The 21,509-nt window shown below is 42.4% G+C and overlaps 1 protein-coding gene across 2 annotated transcripts in view; it reads right to left on the bottom strand.

Moving 5' to 3' along the window:
* The window catches only part of NFAT5 (nuclear factor of activated T cells 5), a 276,432-nt gene that overhangs the window by 221,551 nt on the left and 33,372 nt on the right, over positions 1–21,509 (bottom strand). The window contains exon 1 of one of the 2 annotated variants that reach the window (XM_030204662.1): positions 20,237–20,448. The exons of the other annotated variant lie outside the window; for it this stretch is intronic. Within the exon in view, the coding sequence (XP_030060522.1) occupies positions 20,237–20,309 (73 nt within the window). The 5' untranslated portion in view covers positions 20,310–20,448. Of the gene's footprint in view, positions 1–20,236; positions 20,449–21,509 lie in introns of those variants that run through there. 2 annotated transcript variants of the gene reach the window in all.

Raw genomic sequence — 21,509 nt, 5'->3', positions numbered from 1 at the left:
CCAGGGAAACATAACCATTCAATACTTTAAAAACCACTCTTTCAAAAAGTACAAAGGTCAGGGGACACTCAATGAAATTACATGGAAATACTTTTAAAAACAAACAGGAGGAAATATTTTTTCACTCAAAGAACAGTTAAGCTCTGGAACTCGCTGCTGGAAGATGTTAACAGCAGTTAACATATCTGGGATTATCCTGGAGGAAAAGTTCATAGTTTGTTATTGAGACGAACATGGGGGAAACCACTGCTTGCTCCAGGATTGGTAGCATGGAATACTGCTACTAATTGGGTTTCTGCCAGGTACTTGTGACCTCGATTGACCACTGTTGGAAGCAGGATATTGGGTTACATGGACCATTGGTCTGACCCAGTACAGTTATCCAACATGAGAACAATAAATTAAGTCACCTACACAACAATAAATAAAACATGCAACAATGGGCTTACTTATGCAGGTCAGACCTATACAATTACTTCTTCACAGGAAGAAGAACTGGCGATACAAAAATTGCAGCCAGTTGAATCTGAGAGCTTTGGTGGAAATTAAGAATGCATCTACAGCAATTTCCTAGAATCCTATAAAATAAGATGGGAGAGTTGGGAGTATATAGCACTAAAAGAGGTAAATATAATCTATGATTGTATAGTGTATATTGATTGGTAATTGAAATCACCCATTATTATAAAGCCCAATTTGCTAGCTTTCCTAATTTCTGTAAACATTTCTTCATCTGTCTGTTCTGTCCTGGTGGACAGTAGTACAGCCCTACCAGAATACTCCGTCCCTTCACATGTGGAATTTCTGTCCTCAAGGATTCCATGCTGCTGTTTCATGTTTACTTTGCTTAATATCCTCTTTAACATATAGCGCAACCCCCCCCCCTCCCCTCCAATTTGATCCATACTATCATTGCAATATAATTTGTACCCTGTTAAGTGCCTCATTGATTGTCATCCTTCCACCAAGTCTCTAAAATGCCTAATATCAAAAACAATATAGTATATCAACGGTTGTGCCTTTCCTGTTAGAACAAAAGTGACACTGAAAATAACAAGATGGAGAAAAAAAAAAAGACCTCAGAAACCAGGCCCCATACTTGTCCTATTTCGGCATACAGTCACATAGGACTCAGGGACATTCAATCATAGGTCAAATAAATTAACTCAGTATCAAATTGTCCCAACAGAAAACACCCACAATCAGATCAATGTAGGAAACAGTATAAAAATCCCAGCCTGTTAAACACAGTCCGTCACACTTATCTGTCAGAAGAAAACAGCAGAATCCTCCGATTTCTCATATGGGGCTTTTCGTAAAATCCAACCACAGCTTTTTCTCTCCAAAAAGCTGCTTTAGAATTCCGTCCCTCTTGAACCAAACTCAAGGCTTCCATCAAATATAATCCTTCCAGCAGAGTAAACAACATTTTCACTGTCTACATCGACGATCTCAAATATGGATGTTGTTTAAAAAAAAACATCATGGAAGCCCAGACCAGATGTATTCCACATATTAACAAAAGTGGTAAGAAGAGCAAATGACAGCCAGCACAGTTAAAAGGTGAAATGAAAGAGGCTATTAGAACCAAAAGAACATCCTTCAAAGGATGGAAAAAGAATCTGAATGAGGACAATAATAAGCAACATAAGCACTACCAAGATAGATGCAATGCATATGAAGAAAAACTTGTGACAGACACACAAAAAAAAAACCCCACATAGTAATACTTTTTCCAGGTACATCAGAAGCAGAAAGCCTGTGAGGGAATCCATGGGACTGTTAGATCAGGGTTCAGTACTGGGACCCATTCTCTAACATTTCAAAGGGGGTGACTATGACAAAATGAGGAAAATGGTTAAAAAGAAACTAAAATGGTTGGACGCAAAGGTTAGAACTTTAAAGCAGGCATGGGCGTTATTAATTTATAAACTTTTTTTTATTGATGACTGAAAAGAAGTAACATTATCAACAATACATTATATAAATGCAGAAATAATTAGATTTTATAAAGTACCTTACAACTTGTCATCAAAAGTATTTAAGTTCCCCCATCCCCCCCTTCATGTATGTGGTAATGTAGCAAAGACGAAAATAATTCCGACCCCAATACCAGTCTAACTTATATTGTAAAACAAACCCAACATACAAGAGGCCTAACTCCTCTGACACTCCCCTTCTGCATAAACAAGAAAAATCCCCAAAACAGTTCCCTCCCTAAGGTATGCAGTCTAACAATGCAGGAATATAAAACCCAAAGGCAGATTTCCACAGCAATACCTATAAAGGTAGAGTATTAAGAAGTAGGCTCCCCGCCCGATGGGAAAGCCATCATATATAAGGCTCCCATACCATGTAAAACCATTTTCTCCACTTTGCTGTGAAACAGGCGGAACGAGCCTCCCAAGTTAATAGTAACTGATTAAGAACATCTCGTACACACCATTTCTGCAAGATAAACTTCAAACCCACCACAACCCACCACAAATGCTTTATATAGAAAATATCGACGTCCTTTGGACAGAGTACCCCTATATTGTTCTGTCCCTAATAAAAAGCTCAGAGGGGCAAAATCTACAGACAAGGGATGGACGTTATTCAAAAATACCATTCTGAAAGCCCAGACCAGATGTATTCCACATATTAACAAAAGTGGAACGAACAGCAAATGACAGCGAGCATCATTAAAAGGTGAAGGGAAAGAGGTTATTAGAGCCAAGCGTATCCTTCAAAGAACGAAAAAAAAGATTCAAATTATTGTTTTGCATAGCAAGTTTACAAATCTGAGATTGTACATAAGTACATAAGTAATGCCACACTGGGAAAAGACCAAGCATCCTGTCCACGACAGCGGCAAATCCAGGTCATGGGCACCTGGCAAGCTTCCCAAACGTACTAACATTCTATACATGTTATTCCTGGAATTGTGGATTTTTCCCAAGTCCTTTAGGAAACCGTCTAACCCCTTTTAAAACTCTGCTAAGCTAACCACCTTCACCACGTTCTACGGCAACGAATTCCAGAGTGTAACTACGCGTTGGGTGAAGTAAACTTTTCTCCGATTTGTTTTAAATTTACTACACTGTAGTTTCATCGCATGCCCCCTAGTCCTAGTATTTTTGGAAAGCGTGAACAGACGCTTCACATCCACCTGTTCCACTCCACTCATTATTTTATATACCTCTATCATGTCTCCCCTCAGCCATCTCTTCTCCAAGCTGAAAAGCCCTAGCCTCCTTTTGTCTTTCTTCATAGGGAAATCGTCCCATCCCCGCTATCATTTTAGTCGCCCTTCGCTGCACCTTTTCCAATTCTATCTTTCTTGAGATGCAGCGACCAGAATTGAACACAATACTCAAGGTGCGGTCTCACCATGGAGCGATACAACAGCATTATAACATCCTCACACCTGTTTTCCATACCTTTCCTAATAATACCCAACGTTCTATTCGCTTTCCTAGCCGCAGCAGCATACTGAGCAGGTTTCAGTGTATTATCAATGACGACACCCAGATCCCTTTCTTGGTCCGTAACTCCTAACGTGGAACCTTGCATGACGTAGCTATAATTCGGATTCTTTTTTCCCACATGCATCACCTTGCACTTGCTCACATTAAACGTCATTTGCCATTTAGCTGCCCAGTCTCCCAGTCTCGTAAAGTCCTTCTGTAATTTTTCACAATCCTGTTGCGAGTTAACAACTTTGAATAACTTTGTGTCATCAGCAAATTTAATTACCTCGCTAGTTACTCCCATCTCTAAATCATTTATAAATATATTAAAAAGCAGCGGTCCTAGCACAGACCCCTGAGGAACCCCACTAACTACCCTTCTCCATTGTGAATACTGCCCATTTAACCCCACTCTCTGTTTCCTATCTTTCAACCAGTTTTTAATCCACAATAGGACATTTCCTCCTATCCCATGACCCTCCAATTTCCTCTGTAGCCTTTCATGAGGTACCTTGTCAAACGCCTTTTGAAAATCCAGATACACAATATCAACCGGCTCCCCTTTGTCCACATGTTTGTTTACTCCTTCAAAGAATTGAAGTAAATTGGTCAGGCAAGATTTCCCCACACAAAAGCCGTGCTGACTTGGTCTCAGTAATCCATGTTCTTGGTTGTGCTCTGTAATTTTGTTTTTGATAATGGCCTCTACCATTTTCCCCGGCACCGACATCAGACTCACTGGTCTATAATTTCCCGGATCTCCACTGGAACCTTTTTTAAAAATCGGTGTTACACTGGCCACCCTCCAATCTTCCGGTACCACGCTCAATTTTAAGGATAAATTGCATATCACTAGCAGTAGCTCCGCAAGCTCATTTTTCAGTTCTTTCAGTACTCTAGGATGAATACCATCCAGTCCAGGAGATTTGCTACTCTTCAGTTTGCTGAACTGCCCCATTACGTCCTCCAGGTTTACTGTGAAGTCAGTAAGTTTCTCCGACTCATCCGCTTGAAATACCATTTCCGACACCAGTATCCCACCTAAATCTTCCTCGGTGAAGACCGAAGCAAAGAATTCATTCAATCTCTCCGCTACCTCTTTATCTTCCTATATGATAGACAGAACAGACAAAACTTCCATACTGACAATAATAACATTGGCACTCAACCAGTGAATAATTAGCATCTCCCTCTCCTTGTTCCGTGTTAAGCACTCTAAGCACCTATGTGGTTTTCCTATTAAAATACAGTATTACATATCAAATGCTGTTTGGTAAAAACAAGTTTTAAGAGTTTTACAGAGGGGGGAAAAAAAGTATGATTTTTCTAACCTGATTGGGGAAAAGAATTCCACAATGCTGGGAGCAAAAAGAAAAATGACGACGCACAGGTTGATTCCCATCTAGCCCTTGAAGGTGGTGATATCACTAATCTATTGTCTGTCGGTGTGTATGAAATAGGGTCGCAAGGTAAGATGGAGTTGCTGTATAAAGCACTTTATATGTCAAAACAAGAACCTTAAATTTTACTCTTAGATCTATCAGGATCCAGTGAAGACAGTGTAAAGGTGGCCCTATCATATTTTGAAGCTCAACAGATAATACGGGCGGCTGTGTTCTAAATAGTTGTAAGCGTTTTAGATTAGATTTTGTGATGCCTATATAAATATTACATTAATCAAATTGCATTGTAATATAGTCATATGCGAATTTCTGATAGCACATTAATTGCCACAGGTAATAGAATGATTTTTTTCACCACATCGGATATCTGATCATTGAAATACAGCAGAATCTATAATCACTCCTAGATATCTAAAAGACTACAATGGAGCGATCTGTCAAATAAAGTGTCTTGGCCTCTCAGCAGTCACGCCTACCTCCACTCCCGAAGTCGATGCGTCCCTCAATGTCAACGCCGCCAACATCGGTTCCGATGCTGATGTCAAAGGACCAGACCGAGCCCCAAAAAGTTTCTCTCTCTGGGCTTCTCAAGCAAGTTGAGTTCTTTTCTTCATATGAAGACAAAAGGCACAATGAGCTAGGCTATGGTCGGGCCCAAGGCACTGGATACACCAGGAATGAGTGTCTGTACCTGAGATGGTCCGGTTACACCGAGTACAACGCTTGAAGCAGCTGGGAGTCTGATGACATGGAAGGGAAAACCGCACCGGCGACATGATTGTGCCGAGAAAGAAGGGCACACAAAATGGGAGAGACTCGACTGTGCAGCCTAAAAAACGGCCCCGCTCCGAAAATCTTTAAGAGGGAAAACAAACTAAGAAAAAAATAAAGGGAAAACTATATATATATATTTTTTTTTTTCTTTTTTTCTTTTTTTATATTATTTTTTTTTAATAGAATTAAGTGAAAACAAAAATACTGAAGAGAAAACAACACTTCAAAATTAAAGAAGGCTCTTTCTCGGGCATGTAGAGAGGAGCCACAGAAAAAGCTGTCGATCCTAGCGCGAAAGAAAAGAAACTGAGGAACACGCGACGGGCAGGAAGTCATTCCACGCATGCGAGGTGCGCCACTGCCTGCATGTCAGAATGCTCTGGCAAATCTTTTTATTTTTTGCTATATCTTATGCCGATTCCCGGGCTAGCGCAGATCGCTGACCTATTTGTGAGAATAATTCAGCCTGCTTGTCATCGGAGAATTTAAAAGTATGACTACTAAGAAAGGAAGAAAAACAACTGTAGACGGTGCCAGAGATACCAAATGACTGCAAGTGTCTGAGTAATAAGCTATGGTCAATCAGATCAAATGCCACAGAAAGGTGACGTGAAATAATCAGAACAATGTGGCCTTGTTCAAGTCTTGAATGCAGTTCACTTAGTAGGGCTGTTATAGCACAGAGAAAGTACTAACCATTCCTGAAACCAGATTGTCTTTGATGTAATGCATTTTTAGATTCTGAATACAATTGAAGTTGTGAGAATACAATGGTTTCCAATATTTTTGCCAGAAATGGAAGGTTAGAGACGGTCAAGTGAAGTTTTCTTTAGACTAGGTTTAATCCATGTTTCTTTTAGAACCTTCGGAATGATTCCTTCTGTGAGACCTTTTACTATCATAGAGTGTAAGCAGGCTAGTAAACCCAGGGATGGAATTTTTTTAAATTTTTTTTATCATTTTACTTAATTACATTCACATTTATCACGTAAATGTAAGGAAAAACAGAAATTAATATAAGAAAAAAGAAAAAACATTTTCTCTCAACAATATATATAATTGTCCACAATTGGGGGATCCAAGATCAGGAAAACAATCTCAAAGAAAATAAGAAAAACACTAAGTGGTTAATCTTACAAATTCATATTTTCTGAGGGAGGAAGGTTAATCGGTAACTGCAGCCGGTACAGTGGTAACTAAAGGAAGTTGCTGCAGAGGGTTCTTCATCTGTTCTTTTAACTCCACAAACTCTTGAAATTTCTTGGGTTCAACAAATAAGTAATAAGGAAATAAAACACTTACAAGGGAATCGCTCTAGGAAGGTCCCACCTAGGGCAATGATTCTTGGCTTAAAAGCCAAGAGTTCACACCTCCTAGTCTGCGATTCCCTTGATATATCAGGAAATATATTTACCTTTGAACCCAAAAAACTATCAGCCATGTATCGGAAATACAATTTCAAAACATTGTTCCTATCTAAATCAAAGGCAAAAGTCACTAGTAATATAACTCTCTATATAGGGTATATTAGGAAGATTTATCATTCTCAAGTTATTTTTCCTTAATTGGTTCTCCAGAAGTTCCACTTTTTTACAAGAAACATGACTGTCCTTCATTACCAGATTAACTGATTTTCGTAGAGAAACCATTTCCGTAATCAAAGTCTCTATTTTTTTATCTTGGACTTCCACTTTGTTAGATAAGTATTGATATAATCACATATTTATTCCTGAAAAATTTTTGACATCTGAAGAAGAGAATTATTCACACTCTGCAGCACTTCCTATAGTGCGTCCATTATGACATTTTTTGGCTTCACCAGGTCCAATTTCTCCACAGAAACCGCTCCAGATATCTTCGGGGGGAAGAGCTCACTCTCCAATCCCCCAGTTGGTTTATTTCCGGAGTCAATGCTGCGCCAGGACCTCCTCGGATCGCGTGAGAACCCTAACCGACTTCGGGCGTTTCCACTGTCGACCTCCATAGCATAAGTACATAAGTACATAAGTAGTGCCATACTGGGAAAGACCAAAGGTCCATCTAGCCCAGCATCCTGTCACCGACAGTGGCCAATCCAGGTCAAGGGCACCCCAAACGTAAAAACATTCCAGACAAGTTATACCTAAAAATGCGGAATTTTTCCAAGTCCATTTAATAGCGGTCTATGGACTTGTCCTTTAGGAATCTATCTAACCCCTTTTTAAACTCCGTCAAGCTAACCGCCCGTACCACGTTCTCCGGCAACGAATTCCAGAGTCTAATTACACGTTGGGTGAAGAAAAATTTTCTCCGATTCGTTTTAAATTTACCACACTGTAGCTTCAACTCATGCCCTCTAGTCCTAGTATTTTTGGATAGCGTGAACAGTCACTTCACATCCACCCGATCCATTCCACTCATTATTTTATACACTTCTATCATATCTCCCCTCAGCCGTCTCTTCTCCAAGCTGAAAAGCCCTAGCCTTCTCAGCCTCTCTTCATAGCGAAGCGTTACTGTTTCCGGGTCTTAGAGAGGTCATGCCAACAGGGGGACTCAAAGTCACTCCCCTCTCCACTGAGATTTGGCAATAAAGCCTTGCTGTTCCCCGAAGCAGGAACCGATATCCCCGACGTTATGACCCCGAATCTCTCCAAAGTAGACTGAGAAGTGGTGGGAACCCCAGCCGTGTTCGAGGAGGACAACACCACGGCTTTGCCTTTTTTCTTCCCCATTCTCTGGGGAGCGCACCTACTTCTTCAGGTATTCTGGTGTAAAACGGGAACTCAACTAACGTACGTACGTCCTCCCTCGACGCCATCTTGGATCCTCCAGTTTGAGACACTCTTTGTCTGGTTTCTCCTTAGAGGCCTGTCAGATATGGGTAACCCTTCAGCATAGCCCTCTAAGTCATTGAAACATGGAAGCCCCTCCACCACTTACAAGGTGGTGTCCCTTCGGAGGGGCCAGGGATGGAATTTTAATCCAATCTGAAGGTATAGGGTTTAAAGAGCAATAAGTGGGGAGATTTGATATTTTCTGAAATTATGTAAAAGATACCATGACCCAGAGAGACTCGAGACAGAAACATCTTCTAACTTATTTATTATAGTGGAAAAATTAGCTCGTAGCTTATCAACTTTAGATATAAAGAAGTTAGCCAAGATCTCGGAGTCCAGGTGTGATGTAACTATCCTTGTCTCTGGTTTTGCTGTCCGTTGTTTTATAATGAAAAAGAGTTGTCTAGGTGAGTTTGAGGCTTGTTGAATTTTTTTTTTAGAAAAATAGGAAACCTTTGCTACCCTAACTTGGGTCAAAAATACCGTCGACACTGTTTACATTTATTTTTCAACTCTTCAGTTCTCCATTTTCACCATTGCCGTTCAAGCTTTAAGCACCTGTCATTTACATAACTTCATGCCAGGGTGATACCAAGGCTAGGACTGTTTCATCCAGGCTTTGATGGTTTTCACAGGAGCAATGTTATCCAGTGCTTCCATAAGGACATGATTCCAAACAGAAACCTGTTCCTCCAATGATGCAAAGCACTGATAAAGAAGGCTAAAAGAGAATTATGAAGACCAATTTGCCGAGTAACACCTTTTCAGGTACATCAGAAGCAGAAAGCCTATGAGGGTATCCATGGGACTATTAGATCATGAAGGAGCAAAAGGAGGACAATGCCATAGTGGAGAGATTGAATGACTTTTTTGCTTCATTTTTTACGGAAGAAGATGTAAAAGATCTACCAGTGCCGGATTGACAAGTTAGAGAGTGATAAATTACCAGAGCAGATGGCATATACCCACAGGTACTGAAACAAGAAATTGCTGATCTGTTAGTGATCTCAACCTGTCGTTAAAATTATCCATTTGTAGCTGAAGATTGGAGGGTGGCCAATGTAACAACGAATTTTAGAAAGGTTTCCGGGGTGATCCAGGAAGTTACAGACCAGTAAACCCGACTTCTGAGCCAGAAAATAGTGGAAACTATTATAAGGTAAAATTAGTCCTTACCTGATAATTTTCTTTGCATTAGTCCCAACAGATCAATCCAGAGACTTGTGGGTTATGTCTCCCTACCAGCAGGTGGAGATAGAGAAGTTCAGAGGTTTACTATGTGGTCATGTACAGCCACCTTAACCTCAGTATTGTCGATACCAAAGCAGCGGAAGAAGGAAGAGGAAATCCAACAGTAAGTCCTCTCCTGCCTGTATAAAGCCCATGTAGGCTCTTAATCGTTCCTATGAGAGGATAACAATAAAAGATTTTCTGCTTGTTTTGTCTTGACTTTTTTTTTTTTGGTTGTAGCCAAAATCAAAGGAATCAGATGAAACTGAGGAAACTAGAAGAAAACACTCAACCAAGAACAAAGGACGGGCTTCTGACCTAGCGAAGCTGGAGGAATGGACCGATATTTTGGCAACTAAGGTTAAATCCCAAAAAATACAGGGTCATGCACTATTCCGAAAGGATGGGCTCCACCTTAACCAGGGTGGGACCAGGCTGCTGGCATCGCTGTTTAAAAAGGAGATAGAGCAGCTTTTAAACTAAAAACGGGGGGGGGGGGGGGGGGGGGGCATGGTTTGGGATAAGGTATCTTTCAAAGATATCACCAAAACGGGGAAGATAGGGTACCCGATAGTGAGGTTGCAAAAGAGACCATAGTAGATCAAGTGTCCTTAAATAAAAATAAATATCTGACAAAAGATGGCAAATTAATACTGTCAAGTACTAAGCATGATGTAAATAGGAACAACAAACACTTTGAAATGTCTATATGCAAATGCCAGAAACTTAAGAAATAAGATGGGAGAGTTAGAATATATTGCACTAAATGAAAAATTAGATATAACAGGCTAAACAGTGGAACACTGTCATACCAGGGTACGAATTATATCATAGTGAGAGGGTGGATTGAATTGGTGGAGGGGTAGCACTGTATGATAAGGAGGGCCTTGAATCAAATACAGTAAAAATTCTGCAGGACACAAAACACATCTTGGAATCCCTATGGATTGAAATTCCACGTGTAAAGGAGAAAAGCATAGTGATAGGAGCGTACAACCGTCCACTTGGCCAGGATGAACAGACGAAGAAATGTTATCAGAAATTTAGGGGCCCTTTTAATAAGCCGCGTACATGCGTCAATTTGGAGTTATCGCCCGGCTACCACATGGCCTAGGTGGTAATTTTGTTTTTTACGTGCGTCCGCTATACATGCCGTAAAATAATTATTTTCCTTTGCACGGTGGAAACGGGGCAGTAATCATCATTCTACACGCTTGGACGATTACCACACAGCTACCGCATGAGACCTTACCACTAAGTCAATGGGTGGCGGACACAAGCCAATTTTTAAATTGCCGCATGTCCATTTTTGGCAAAAAATTTAAAAAAGGCCTTTTTTACAGGCACACTGAAAAATTGATCTGTGTGCACCCAAAATACGTGCCTACACTAGAGATGCCAATTTTTCAGCACACCTTAGTAAAAGGACCCTAAGGAGGCTAACAAACTGGGGAACACAATATTAATGGATGATTTCAATTACCCCGATACTGACTGGGTAAATGTAACATCAGGGCATGCTAGGGAGGTAAAATTCCTTGACAAAATAAAGGACTGCTTTATGGAGCAGCTGGTATAGGAGCCAACAAGAGAAGGAAAAATTCTAGATCTTGTCCTTTGTGGAGCACATGATCTGGTGCAGGAGGTAATGGAGCTGGTGCCGCTTGATAACGGTGATCATAATATGATCAGATTTGATATCAGCTCTAAGGTAAATACACACAGGAAAACTTAGAGGAGAAGCTGCAAAGGTCAAAAATTTACACTAGGCATGGATGCTATTCAAAAATACCATCCTGGAAACCCACGCCAGTTATATTCCATGAATTAAAAAAAGGAGGAAGACAACGTGCAATTAAACTCAGGAGTTTGTTGGCAGAGAATGCAGTAAAAGCAGTTAGCTTAGTGGGATTTAAAAAACATGGTTTGGATAGCTTCCTAAAAGAAAAGTCCATAAGCCATTATTAAAATGGACTTCGTGAAAATCCATTGCTTATTTCTAGGATAAGCAGAATAAAATATGTTGTACTGTTTTGGGCGAACTTGTAAAATGGATTGCCCACTGTTGGAAACAGGATGCTGGGATTGATAGACCTTTGGTGTGTCCCAGTATGGCAATACTTATGTTCTTATGACCAAATGACAGCCGAGATGGTTAAAAAGTGAGGTGAAGAAAGTTATTAGAGCTAAAGGAGTGTGGTAGCCGTGTTAGTCCACTCTTAAGGTTATCAATAGAAATCAAACAAAATAAAACATGGAAAAGAAAATAAGATGATACCTTTTTTATTGGACATAACATAATACATTTCTTGATTAGCTTTCGAAGGTTGCCCTTCTTCCTCAGATCGGAAATAAGCAAATGTGCTAGCTGACAGTGTATATAAGTGAAAACATTCAAGCATTACTATGACAGCCTGACAGGGTGGGAGGAGGGGGGTGGGTAGGAAGGAAGATGTAGCTACCTCCACAACTCCAGCTTCCATCCTTCACATACAAAAAGATCCATCATTTACAGCCAAGCCACAAGATACCACCGTATCTGCTCTGACCCAGGGGACAGAGACAGACACCTTAAAAGCCTGACTGCATCCTTCAAACAGAAAGGCTACAACCCCAAAATAATCTCCAAGAATATTGCCTCCTCCCTCAAAACACCAGGGAGAATCTGCTACAGTACAAAAAGAAAAATCCACAGACAGAATCCCGCTTGTAGTGACATACAATCCAGAGCTGGAAAACTGAGGAAAATCATAAGAGATCTACAACCTATACTCCAGGAGGATGAATTACTGAAAGAGATATTCCTATCCCCACCAGTACTGGCCTTCGACAGCCACCCAATTTAAAACACAAGCTAATCAGAAGTAACTTCCTTCACAGACTGAAAAGGAACAGAAGGGCACACTTCCCTGTAATTTATCCAGTTGCCAAACTATGCCAAAATATTTCACAGGACCCCAAAGTCATCCACAAAGGAAAGATATTCAACATAAAGGGATCTTTCACTTGCTCATCTTCCAATGTGGTATATATCATTCAGTGTAAAAAATGTAACGAAGGATGCTATATTGGAGAAACAGGCCAGATGCTTAAGACAAGATTCAATTTACATAGACATCACATGAACAATACTGGTGCCAGCAGGGTTCCCACGCCTGTTGGTCAACATTTTACAGGACCAGGACACTGTATCAGTGATTTCACAGTGAGAATACTGAAAGGTAACTTTAAAACCATACAAGAACGTAAGACCTTTGAAGTCAGAATGATTGAATATTTTAACACCCAACAGAAAGGACTTAACAAGGATCTGGGGTTCCTAACCCATTATAAACCATAAAGCTGTATGTCTCTGTTGATCACCCTCCCCTCACCTATCCACACCCACCCTGTTAGAATATCAATGATATGCTTTGATGTCCCCATGCATACCTCCTACCCACCCCCATCCTCCCACCCTGTCAGACTGTCATAGTAATGCTTGAATGTTTTCACTTATATACACTGTCAGCTAGCACATTTGCTTATTTCCGATCTGACGAAGAAGGGCAACCTTCGAAAGCTAATCAAGAAATGTATTAAGTTATGTCCAATAAAAAAGGTATCATCTTATTTTCTTTTCCATGTTTTATTTTGTTTGATTTCTATTGATAGAGCTAAAGGAAAATCCTTCAGAAAACGGAAGAAGGATCCGACTGAAAATAAGAAACAGCATAAGGAATGACAAGTCAAATGCAAAGCGCTGATAAGGGAGGCAAAAAGAGACTTTGAAAAAAAGATTGTGTTGAAGGCAAAAACATATAGTAAAACCTTTTTGAGGTATATTAGAAACAAGAAGTTGGCAAAACAATCAGCTGGACTGCTAGATGACCGAGGGCTTAAAGAGGCACTCAGGGAAGACAAAGCAATTGTGGAAAGATTAAATGAATTAAGAACATAAGAGTAGCCATACTGGGGCAGACCAATGGAACATCTAGCCCAGTATCCTGTTTTCCAAACAGTGGCCGGAAAAACTTAATGAAACCTCTGTAAACATGGAAGCTGTAATGGGCAGTTTGACAAACTGAAGAGTAGCAAGTCACCTGGACCGGATGGTATTCATCCCTGAGTAATGAGAATTGAAAAATTAACTGGCAAAACTATTCTTCATAATATGTAATTTATCTTTAAATTAAGCATGGTACCAGAAGATTGGAGGGTGGCCAATGTAACAATTTTTGTAAAAAGTTTCCAGAGGTGAACTGGGAAATTACAGACCGGTGAGCCTGGCGTCGGTGCTGAGCAAAATGATAGAAACCATTATAAAGAACAAAATATTCAAAAGCATGGATTAATGAGACAAAGCCAACATGGATTTTGTGAAGGGAAACCTTGTCTCACCAATCTACTACATTTGTTTAGAGTTGAACAAACATGTTGATAAAGGTGAGCCGGTTGATATTGTGTATCTGGATTTTCAAAAGGCATTTGACAAAGCACCTCTTGAAAGACTTCAGAGGAAACTGGAAAGTCATGGGATAGGAGGTAATGTTCTATTGTGGATTAAAAACTGGCTAAAAGATAGAACACAGTAGGGTTAAATGGTCAGTATTCTCAATGGAGAAGGGTAGATAGTGGGTTTCCACAGGGGTCTGTGCTGGGACCGCTGCTTTTTAACATATTTATAAACTAATGGAACCCAGCCCATTTCCTCAACAATGAAACAGGCCCTAGAAAGGCTCTCTTGTAAGCGATTTTTTTAAGGTTCAACGATTTTTATTGATAAACAAAATTGACAGTCAACAATCTCCATCTGTATCCTTTTAAAACAAGACAATCTGAGTACGCGGATGGTGATAATTGCTTCATCAAATTTTTTAAACATTTGCTCCCCCCCTCCCAACTCCCTCCCCACCCCTTCAAGGTTCATGAAAACTATTCTTCCAATGTAACATACGTGTAACCCAATAATCAATGTAGTGCACATTCAGCAAAATTGTAAGCGATTTTTTGTCTCTCCCCTGCACTCCCCTCCATGTCTAGCGATTCTTCCCTTTCCTCCCATCCATGTCCAGCGATTCTCCTCTTCCCTGCCCTCCCAACAGTGTCCCATGATTCTCCTCTCCTGTCCTCTCCTCCCAACCATGTACATCGATTCTGCTCTGCTCTCCCCTCGATGTGCCGCGATTCTCTCTTTCTTTGTACCTCATCGTTTTCTGGCTGGCTTCTCTTCCATTGGTAACATCCCGACATCAGCTCGCCTCCAGCGTTCCCTTCCCTCTCACTGTTCCGCCCTCTGATGTCATTACATTTTGGCACCAGGGCAGTGAGGGGGAATGGAACGTTGGAGGCTGGCTGACGTCATGAGATGTTACGAACCCAGGCAGCCAGACAGCGATGGAACGTTGGAGGTGCAAATTATTATATAGAGAAATGGGAGTAACTAGTGAGGTAATTAAATTTGCTGATGACACAAAGTTACTCAAAGTTGTTAAACTGCAAGAGGATTGTGAAAACTTACAAGGGGACCTTATGAGACTGGGAAACTAGGCATCTAAATGGCAGATGACGTTTAATGTGAGCAAGTGAAAAGTGATGCATGTGGGAAAGAGGAACCCAAATTATAGCTACTTGATGCAAGCTTCCACATTAGGAGTCACAGACCAAGAAAGGGATCTAGGTGTCATCATTGATGATATGTTGAAACCCTCTGCTCAGTGTGTGGTGGCGGCTAAAAAAGCAAATAGGTTAAGTGTTATTAGAAAAGGAATGGAAAACAAAATAAGAACATTATAATGCCTTTATATCACTCGATGGTGTGACTTAACATCAAACACTGTGGGCAATTCATACAGTGGAATTAGAAAAGGTACAGAGAAGGGCAACAAAAATGATAAAGGGGATGGGACAACTTCCCTATGAGGAAAGGCTAAAGTGGCTAGGGCTCTTCAGCTTGGAGAAAAGACGGCTGAGGGAAGATATGATAAGAGGTTTATAAAATAATTAGTAGTGTGGAACAGGCAAATGTGAATCGCTTGTTTTCTCTTTCCAAAAAGTAGTCAATTTAAAACACATTAGAGGAAATATTTCTTCACTCAATGTGTAATTAAACTCTGGAATTCACAGGCAGAGAATGTGGTAAAAGCAGCTAGCTTAGCAGGGTTTAAAAAGGTTTGGATAACTTCCTAAAAGTCCATAAGTCATTATTAAGATGGAGTTGGGGAATTTCCTCTGCTGATTTCTAGGATAACTGTCAAAAAATATAGATGGCAATGTTCCACCGATATATAGTAGATAATACACAACCAACTAATGGTAAAACATGTAGTACTCTGTGCCTCTGATTGCTAATTTGTGAAGGGGAAGTCTCATAGTCACTTAGGCAACTTTTTTATCACCAAAAGGTGAGCCTGTACTTTGTGACTAGTCTGAATCTGATGCCTATGGAGAAAGACCGTATATGAAGAATATTTCCTTGACAAAGCTGTCAACGCGAAACAGGCTCCTGTCAGAACTATGAATATACCTGTGACTAAGTACAGGTAAGTGACATTAATGTCTCCAATACTGTTGAATGAATATACAAGACTGTGTCCATACACAGGTGGAAGAAATTGAATCGCTTCCTGCATGTAAGAGAAATGATAGTACGAGTGCTGTAGCTATGGCAAGTGATTAAGCTTATAGTGAATGCAAAAAAAAAAGAGAGGAAAATATAGGAAACAAGATTAGGTGTAAAGTACTGGACACTTTCGCATGTTAAAATTGCACTACGGAAGGTTGGGGGCAGGGTTGCCAGCTGGGAAAAATTTTCCCAGCCCGAAACAGCCGTAAACCCGCCCAAAAACCGCCCGCAGCCAATCCCCGTCTTCCGCGTCACCGAACCCCGCGTCACCTAACCCCGCCCTCCGCATCACTAACCCCGCTCCCGCGTCACTAACCCCCGCCTCCCACGTCACTAACCCCGCCCCATACGTCATTCCTGACGTCAGCCCCACCCCTGAAAGGCTTCTATTGGTCCAATTTGGACCAATAGAAGCCCCGGAAAAGCTTCTATTGGACCGAATTGGACCAATAGAAGCCACCGAAAAAACCGCTGAACTCGCACAGCGGCGACGGGAAAACCGCCCAAAAAACCGCATCCCGCGGCCGGCGAAATTTTCCCGCCGCCGCTGGCGAAAACCCGCCCAATTGGGCGGTAAAACCGCCCACCTGGCAACCTTGGTTGGGGGTAGTCGATGATTATAAATAGTCATGAAGTACAGGCTCACCTTTTGCTGATAAAAAAGTTGCCTAAGTGACCGTATGAGACTTCTCCTTCACAAATTAGCAATCAGAGGCACAGAGTACTACATGTTTTACCATTAGTTGGTTGTGGATTTCTAGGATAAGCAGCATAAAATGTATTGTACTGTTTTGGGATCTTGCTAGATACTTGTAACCAGGATTGGCCACTGTTGGAAACAGGATAATGGGCTTGATGGACCTATGGCAACGCTTTTGTTCTTATGTAAATGTAATCTACTTGGATTTCAGGAAAGTGTTTGTTTTCTCACAGAAGACTCCCGAATAAGATGAGAGGACTGAACTTAGGACCCAAATTGGTGAACTGGATTGGAAACTGGTTGACCGACATGAAGCGGAGGGTGGTGGTAAATTAAACCTGCTCGGAGGAAACAAAGGTGAGCAGTGGGATGCCTCAGCAGTCGGTGCTGGGCCCGATTCTGTTTAATATGCTTGTGAGAGACATTGCTGAAGGGTTAGAAGAAAAAGTTTGCCTATTTGCGGATGACACAAAGCTAGCAAATAGATTGGATACCCTGGAAGGAGTAGAAACCATGAAAAGGGATCTTCAAAAGTTGGAAGAATGCTCAAGGGTACGTCCGGTAGCGCTATAGAAATGATTAGTAGTAAAGGGTCTAGCAGTTAAAATTTAATGCCAAGAAATGCAGTGATACACATGGGGTGCAGAAATCCAAAAGAGATATACCAGATAGGAGGGAAGAGATTGGTAAGTTCAGCTCAGGAGAGAGACCTGGGGGTGATGGTGTCCGAGGATTCCAAGGTGACGAAACAATGTGACAAGGCAGTGGCTGCAGCCAGAAGGATGCTAGGCTGCATAGAAAGAGGTATAACCAGCAGAAGAAAGGAGATATTAATGCTCCTATACGAGACGTTGGTGAGGCCCCACTTGGAGTATTGTGTCCAGTTTGGGAAGCCATATCTTGCTAAGGATGTAAAGAGACTTGAAGTGGTTCATAGAAAAGCGACAAAAATGGTATGGGGTTTACGTAGCAAGATGTACGAGAGACTTGATGACCTGAACGTGTATACCTTGGAGGAAAGGAGAAACCAGGGTGAAATGATAGAGACATTCAAATATTTGAAAAGTATAAATTCATAAACATTTTCCAGAGACGGGAAGATGGTAGTACTAGAGGACATGAATTGAGACTGAAAGGGAGTTGGCACAGGAATAATGTATTTTTTCACTGAAAGGGTGGTAGGTACCTGCAATGTCCTCCCACAGGAAGTTGTGGAAATTAAAACAGTAACAGAATTCAAAAATGCATGGGATAAACACCAAGGAATCCTGAGTGGCAGGAACAGATCCAAAGAAGCTTAGCTGAGATTAGGTAACAACAGTGCTAATTGAGAAGCAAATCCAGTGCTGGGTAAGACTTCTCTGCCCTGATTGTGGCTGAACAGATTTGGATGACCTGGAGTGGAGCTTTTCACGGGCTTCAACAACTTCAGAAATTTAGAACAAGGACAGTGCTGGGGAAACTTCTACTGTCTATGCCCTGAAAATAGCAAGGAGAAATCAAGATCAGGTATGCATATGAAGTACCAGATCATAAACTCATTACATATGTTATCCTGTTGGGCAGACTGGGTGGACCTTAGGTGCCATCATCTACTATGTTACTATACTGTAGACAATATGCTCAAATTTTCTGTGCTGCATGGCAGCAGCACCAAAAGCAAACAGGATGCTAGGAATTATTAGTAAAGGGATGCAAAATAAGACCAAAAATATTATAATATCCCTGTATTGCTCCATGGTGCGACCTCACCTTGAGTATTGCAATCAATTCTGGTCACCGTATCTCAAAAAAGATATAGCGGAACTAGAAATGAGAAAGGAGATGGAACTCCTCCCATATGAGGGAACGCTAAAGAGGTTGGGGCTCTTTAGTTTGGAAAAGAGCTGGCTGAGGGGAGATAATCACAAAATCCCGAGTGGCGTTGAACTGGTAGACGTGAATTAATTTTTCACTCTTTCAGAAAGTATAAAGAGTGGGGGGGGGGGGGGCACTCAATGAAGTGACATGGAAAAACTTTTAAAACAAATGACTAGTTAAGCTTTAACTTATTGCCAGAGGATGTGGTAACAGTGGCTAGTGGGATATGCATAAAGGAATCCTGTGCAGTAGGAATGGATCCTCAGAAGCTTAGCCAAAATTGGGTGGCGGAGCAGGTGGGGGAAGAGAGGTTGGTGGTTGGGAGGCGAGGATAGTGGAGGGCAGAACCGGTGATGGGAGGCGGGACTGGTGGTTGGGAGGCGGGAAATACTGCTGGGCAGACTTGTACGGTCTGTGCCCTGAAAAAGACAGGTACAAATCAAGGTAAGGTTTACACATATGTTTGTCTTGTTGGGCAGACTGGATGGACCATGCAGGTCTTTTTCTGCCATCATGTACTATGTTACTATGTTACAAGGAAAGGGGAAACTCGCTTAAAGTCAACCTCAGCAATACCACCTAAAGCGAACAAGAAGTTAGGTGTGAATAGAAGGGATCCTCAGGAGCTTAGCGGAGATTGGGTGGCGGAGCAGGTGGGGTAAGAGAGGTTGGTGGTTGGGAGGCGAGGATAGTGGAGGGCAGAACTGGTGATGGGAGGCAGGACTGGTGGTTGGGAGGCGGGAAATACTGCTGGGCAGACTTGTACGGTCTGTGCCCTGAAAAAGTCAGGTACAAATCAAGGTAAGGTATACACATATGAGTTTATCTTGTTGGGCAGACTGGATGGACCATGCAGGTTCTTGTTCTGCCGTCATCTACTATGTTACTATGTAGTGTAGTCTGGTTTAAAAGAAGGGTTTGGCCAAGTTCCTGGTGGAAAAGTCCGTAGTGTGAGATGGACATGGGGGGTGGGGGGGATTGGTAGCATGGTATGGTGCTATTAACTGGGTTTCTGCCAGGTACTTGAGACCTGGATTGGCCGCTGTTGGACTGGATGGACATTTGCATCCCACATTTTCCAGCTCAATGTGGCTTACAATGTTCCATTGCAGAGTAAAAGGTACAACTGTCATTTCATAGTGTTGTTAAGTTCTTAAAGCTAATCTCCCCTGTGCAATGCACTGAACTCTTGTCCCGCCCCCTCCTCCTGTCCTCGCGCTCCTTCCTTTGATGTAAGTGGCCTGTGCGCTCGAGCAGCATCAGGGGGGGCCTATGGTGTCAGCCGCACCTGCTCCAGCCCTGGAAGGAGGGGGAGGGAGGGGGGAGGGAGTTGGTTTGAAAAGAGAAAAAGCCAGGTCCGGAGCGCGCGGCCTGGGCCCGGACACACCCCTCACCTCGGGAGTAAAGGGATTTTGGCGACTCCAGGTCGAGGTCAGCGCTGAGGAGAGAGATGAAATCCGAGGGCATCGCAGCTCGGCTCTGCGGAAGCTCCACCGTGACTCCTCCGTCCCAACACCGGCCCCGGCCTCCTCCGTCAGCTTCTTCTTTCTCCTCCTTCACCAAGGCGACGACGCTCAGCTTCTCTCGGTAACTGCGCGGCTCGAGCGACTCGGGAGCCTCAGCTCAGCCCTGTGTGTTCAGGCACGCCCACCCCTCCACTTTGCGCATGCGCGGCCAGCAGCAGCAGCCACGTCGTGCAGGGGGAGGAAGGGCCGCGTCTCAGAAGAGCCCACTCCGAGTCCCAGCTCAAAGACAAACAAACAGGGAGGGACGGAGGGAGGGAGGAGCTTTGCCTGGAACAGCCAACCACAGGATGGAGAGAGAGTGGCAGTTAGGGGTCCAGACCAAGGCCCTTCACTCAGGTAAATCAATGCCTTCCTGAAGGTCATGGCTTGACTGCACTTGCTCTTGGCTGCCCACAACCAGCCCTGGACTGAAAGGGAGGGAGACAGGTCCCACAGAAAACAGTACCTAGAGCGCTACTAGGGTTACGCAGCGCTGTACAAAATAAACAAAGAAGGACGGTCCCTGCTCAAAGGAGCTTACAATCTAAAGAACGAAATGTCAAGTTGGGCAGTCTAGATTTCCTGGGTAGAGGTGTAGTGGTTAGGTGCCGAAGGCGACGTTGAAGAGTACATAAGTACATAAGTAGTGCCATACTGGGAAAGACCAAAGGTCCATCTAGCCCAGCATCCTGTCACCGACAGTGGCCAATCCAGGTCAAGGGCACCTGGCACGCTCCCCAAACGTAAAAACATTCCAGACTAGTTATACCTAAAAATGAGGAATTTTTCCAGTCCATTTAATAGCGGTCTATGGACTTGTCCTTTAGGAATCTATCTAACCCCTTTTTAAACTCCGTCAAGCTAACCGCCCGTACCACGTTCTCCGGCAATGAATTCCAGAGGTGGGCTTTAAGCAGAGATTTGAAGATGGGCAGGGAGGGGGCCTGGCGTATGGCCTCGGGGAGTTTGTTCCACTCGTTGGGTGAGGCGAGACAGAAAGGGCGGCGCCTGGAGTTGGCGGTGGTGGAGAAGGGTACTGAAAGGAGGGATTTGTCTTGAGAGCGGAGGTTACGGGTAGGAACGTAAGGGGAGATGAGGGTTGAGAGGTAAGGAGGGGCTGCAGATCGAGTGCATTTGTAGGTTAGTAGCAGAAGCTTGAACT

Source organism: Microcaecilia unicolor, chromosome 5 (assembly GCF_901765095.1).
Source record: "Microcaecilia unicolor chromosome 5, aMicUni1.1, whole genome shotgun sequence".
Taxonomy (NCBI): domain Eukaryota; kingdom Metazoa; phylum Chordata; class Amphibia; order Gymnophiona; family Siphonopidae; genus Microcaecilia; species Microcaecilia unicolor.
The sequence above is the reverse complement of the archived record's forward strand: the minus strand, read 5'-3'. Positions and strand labels throughout refer to the sequence as shown.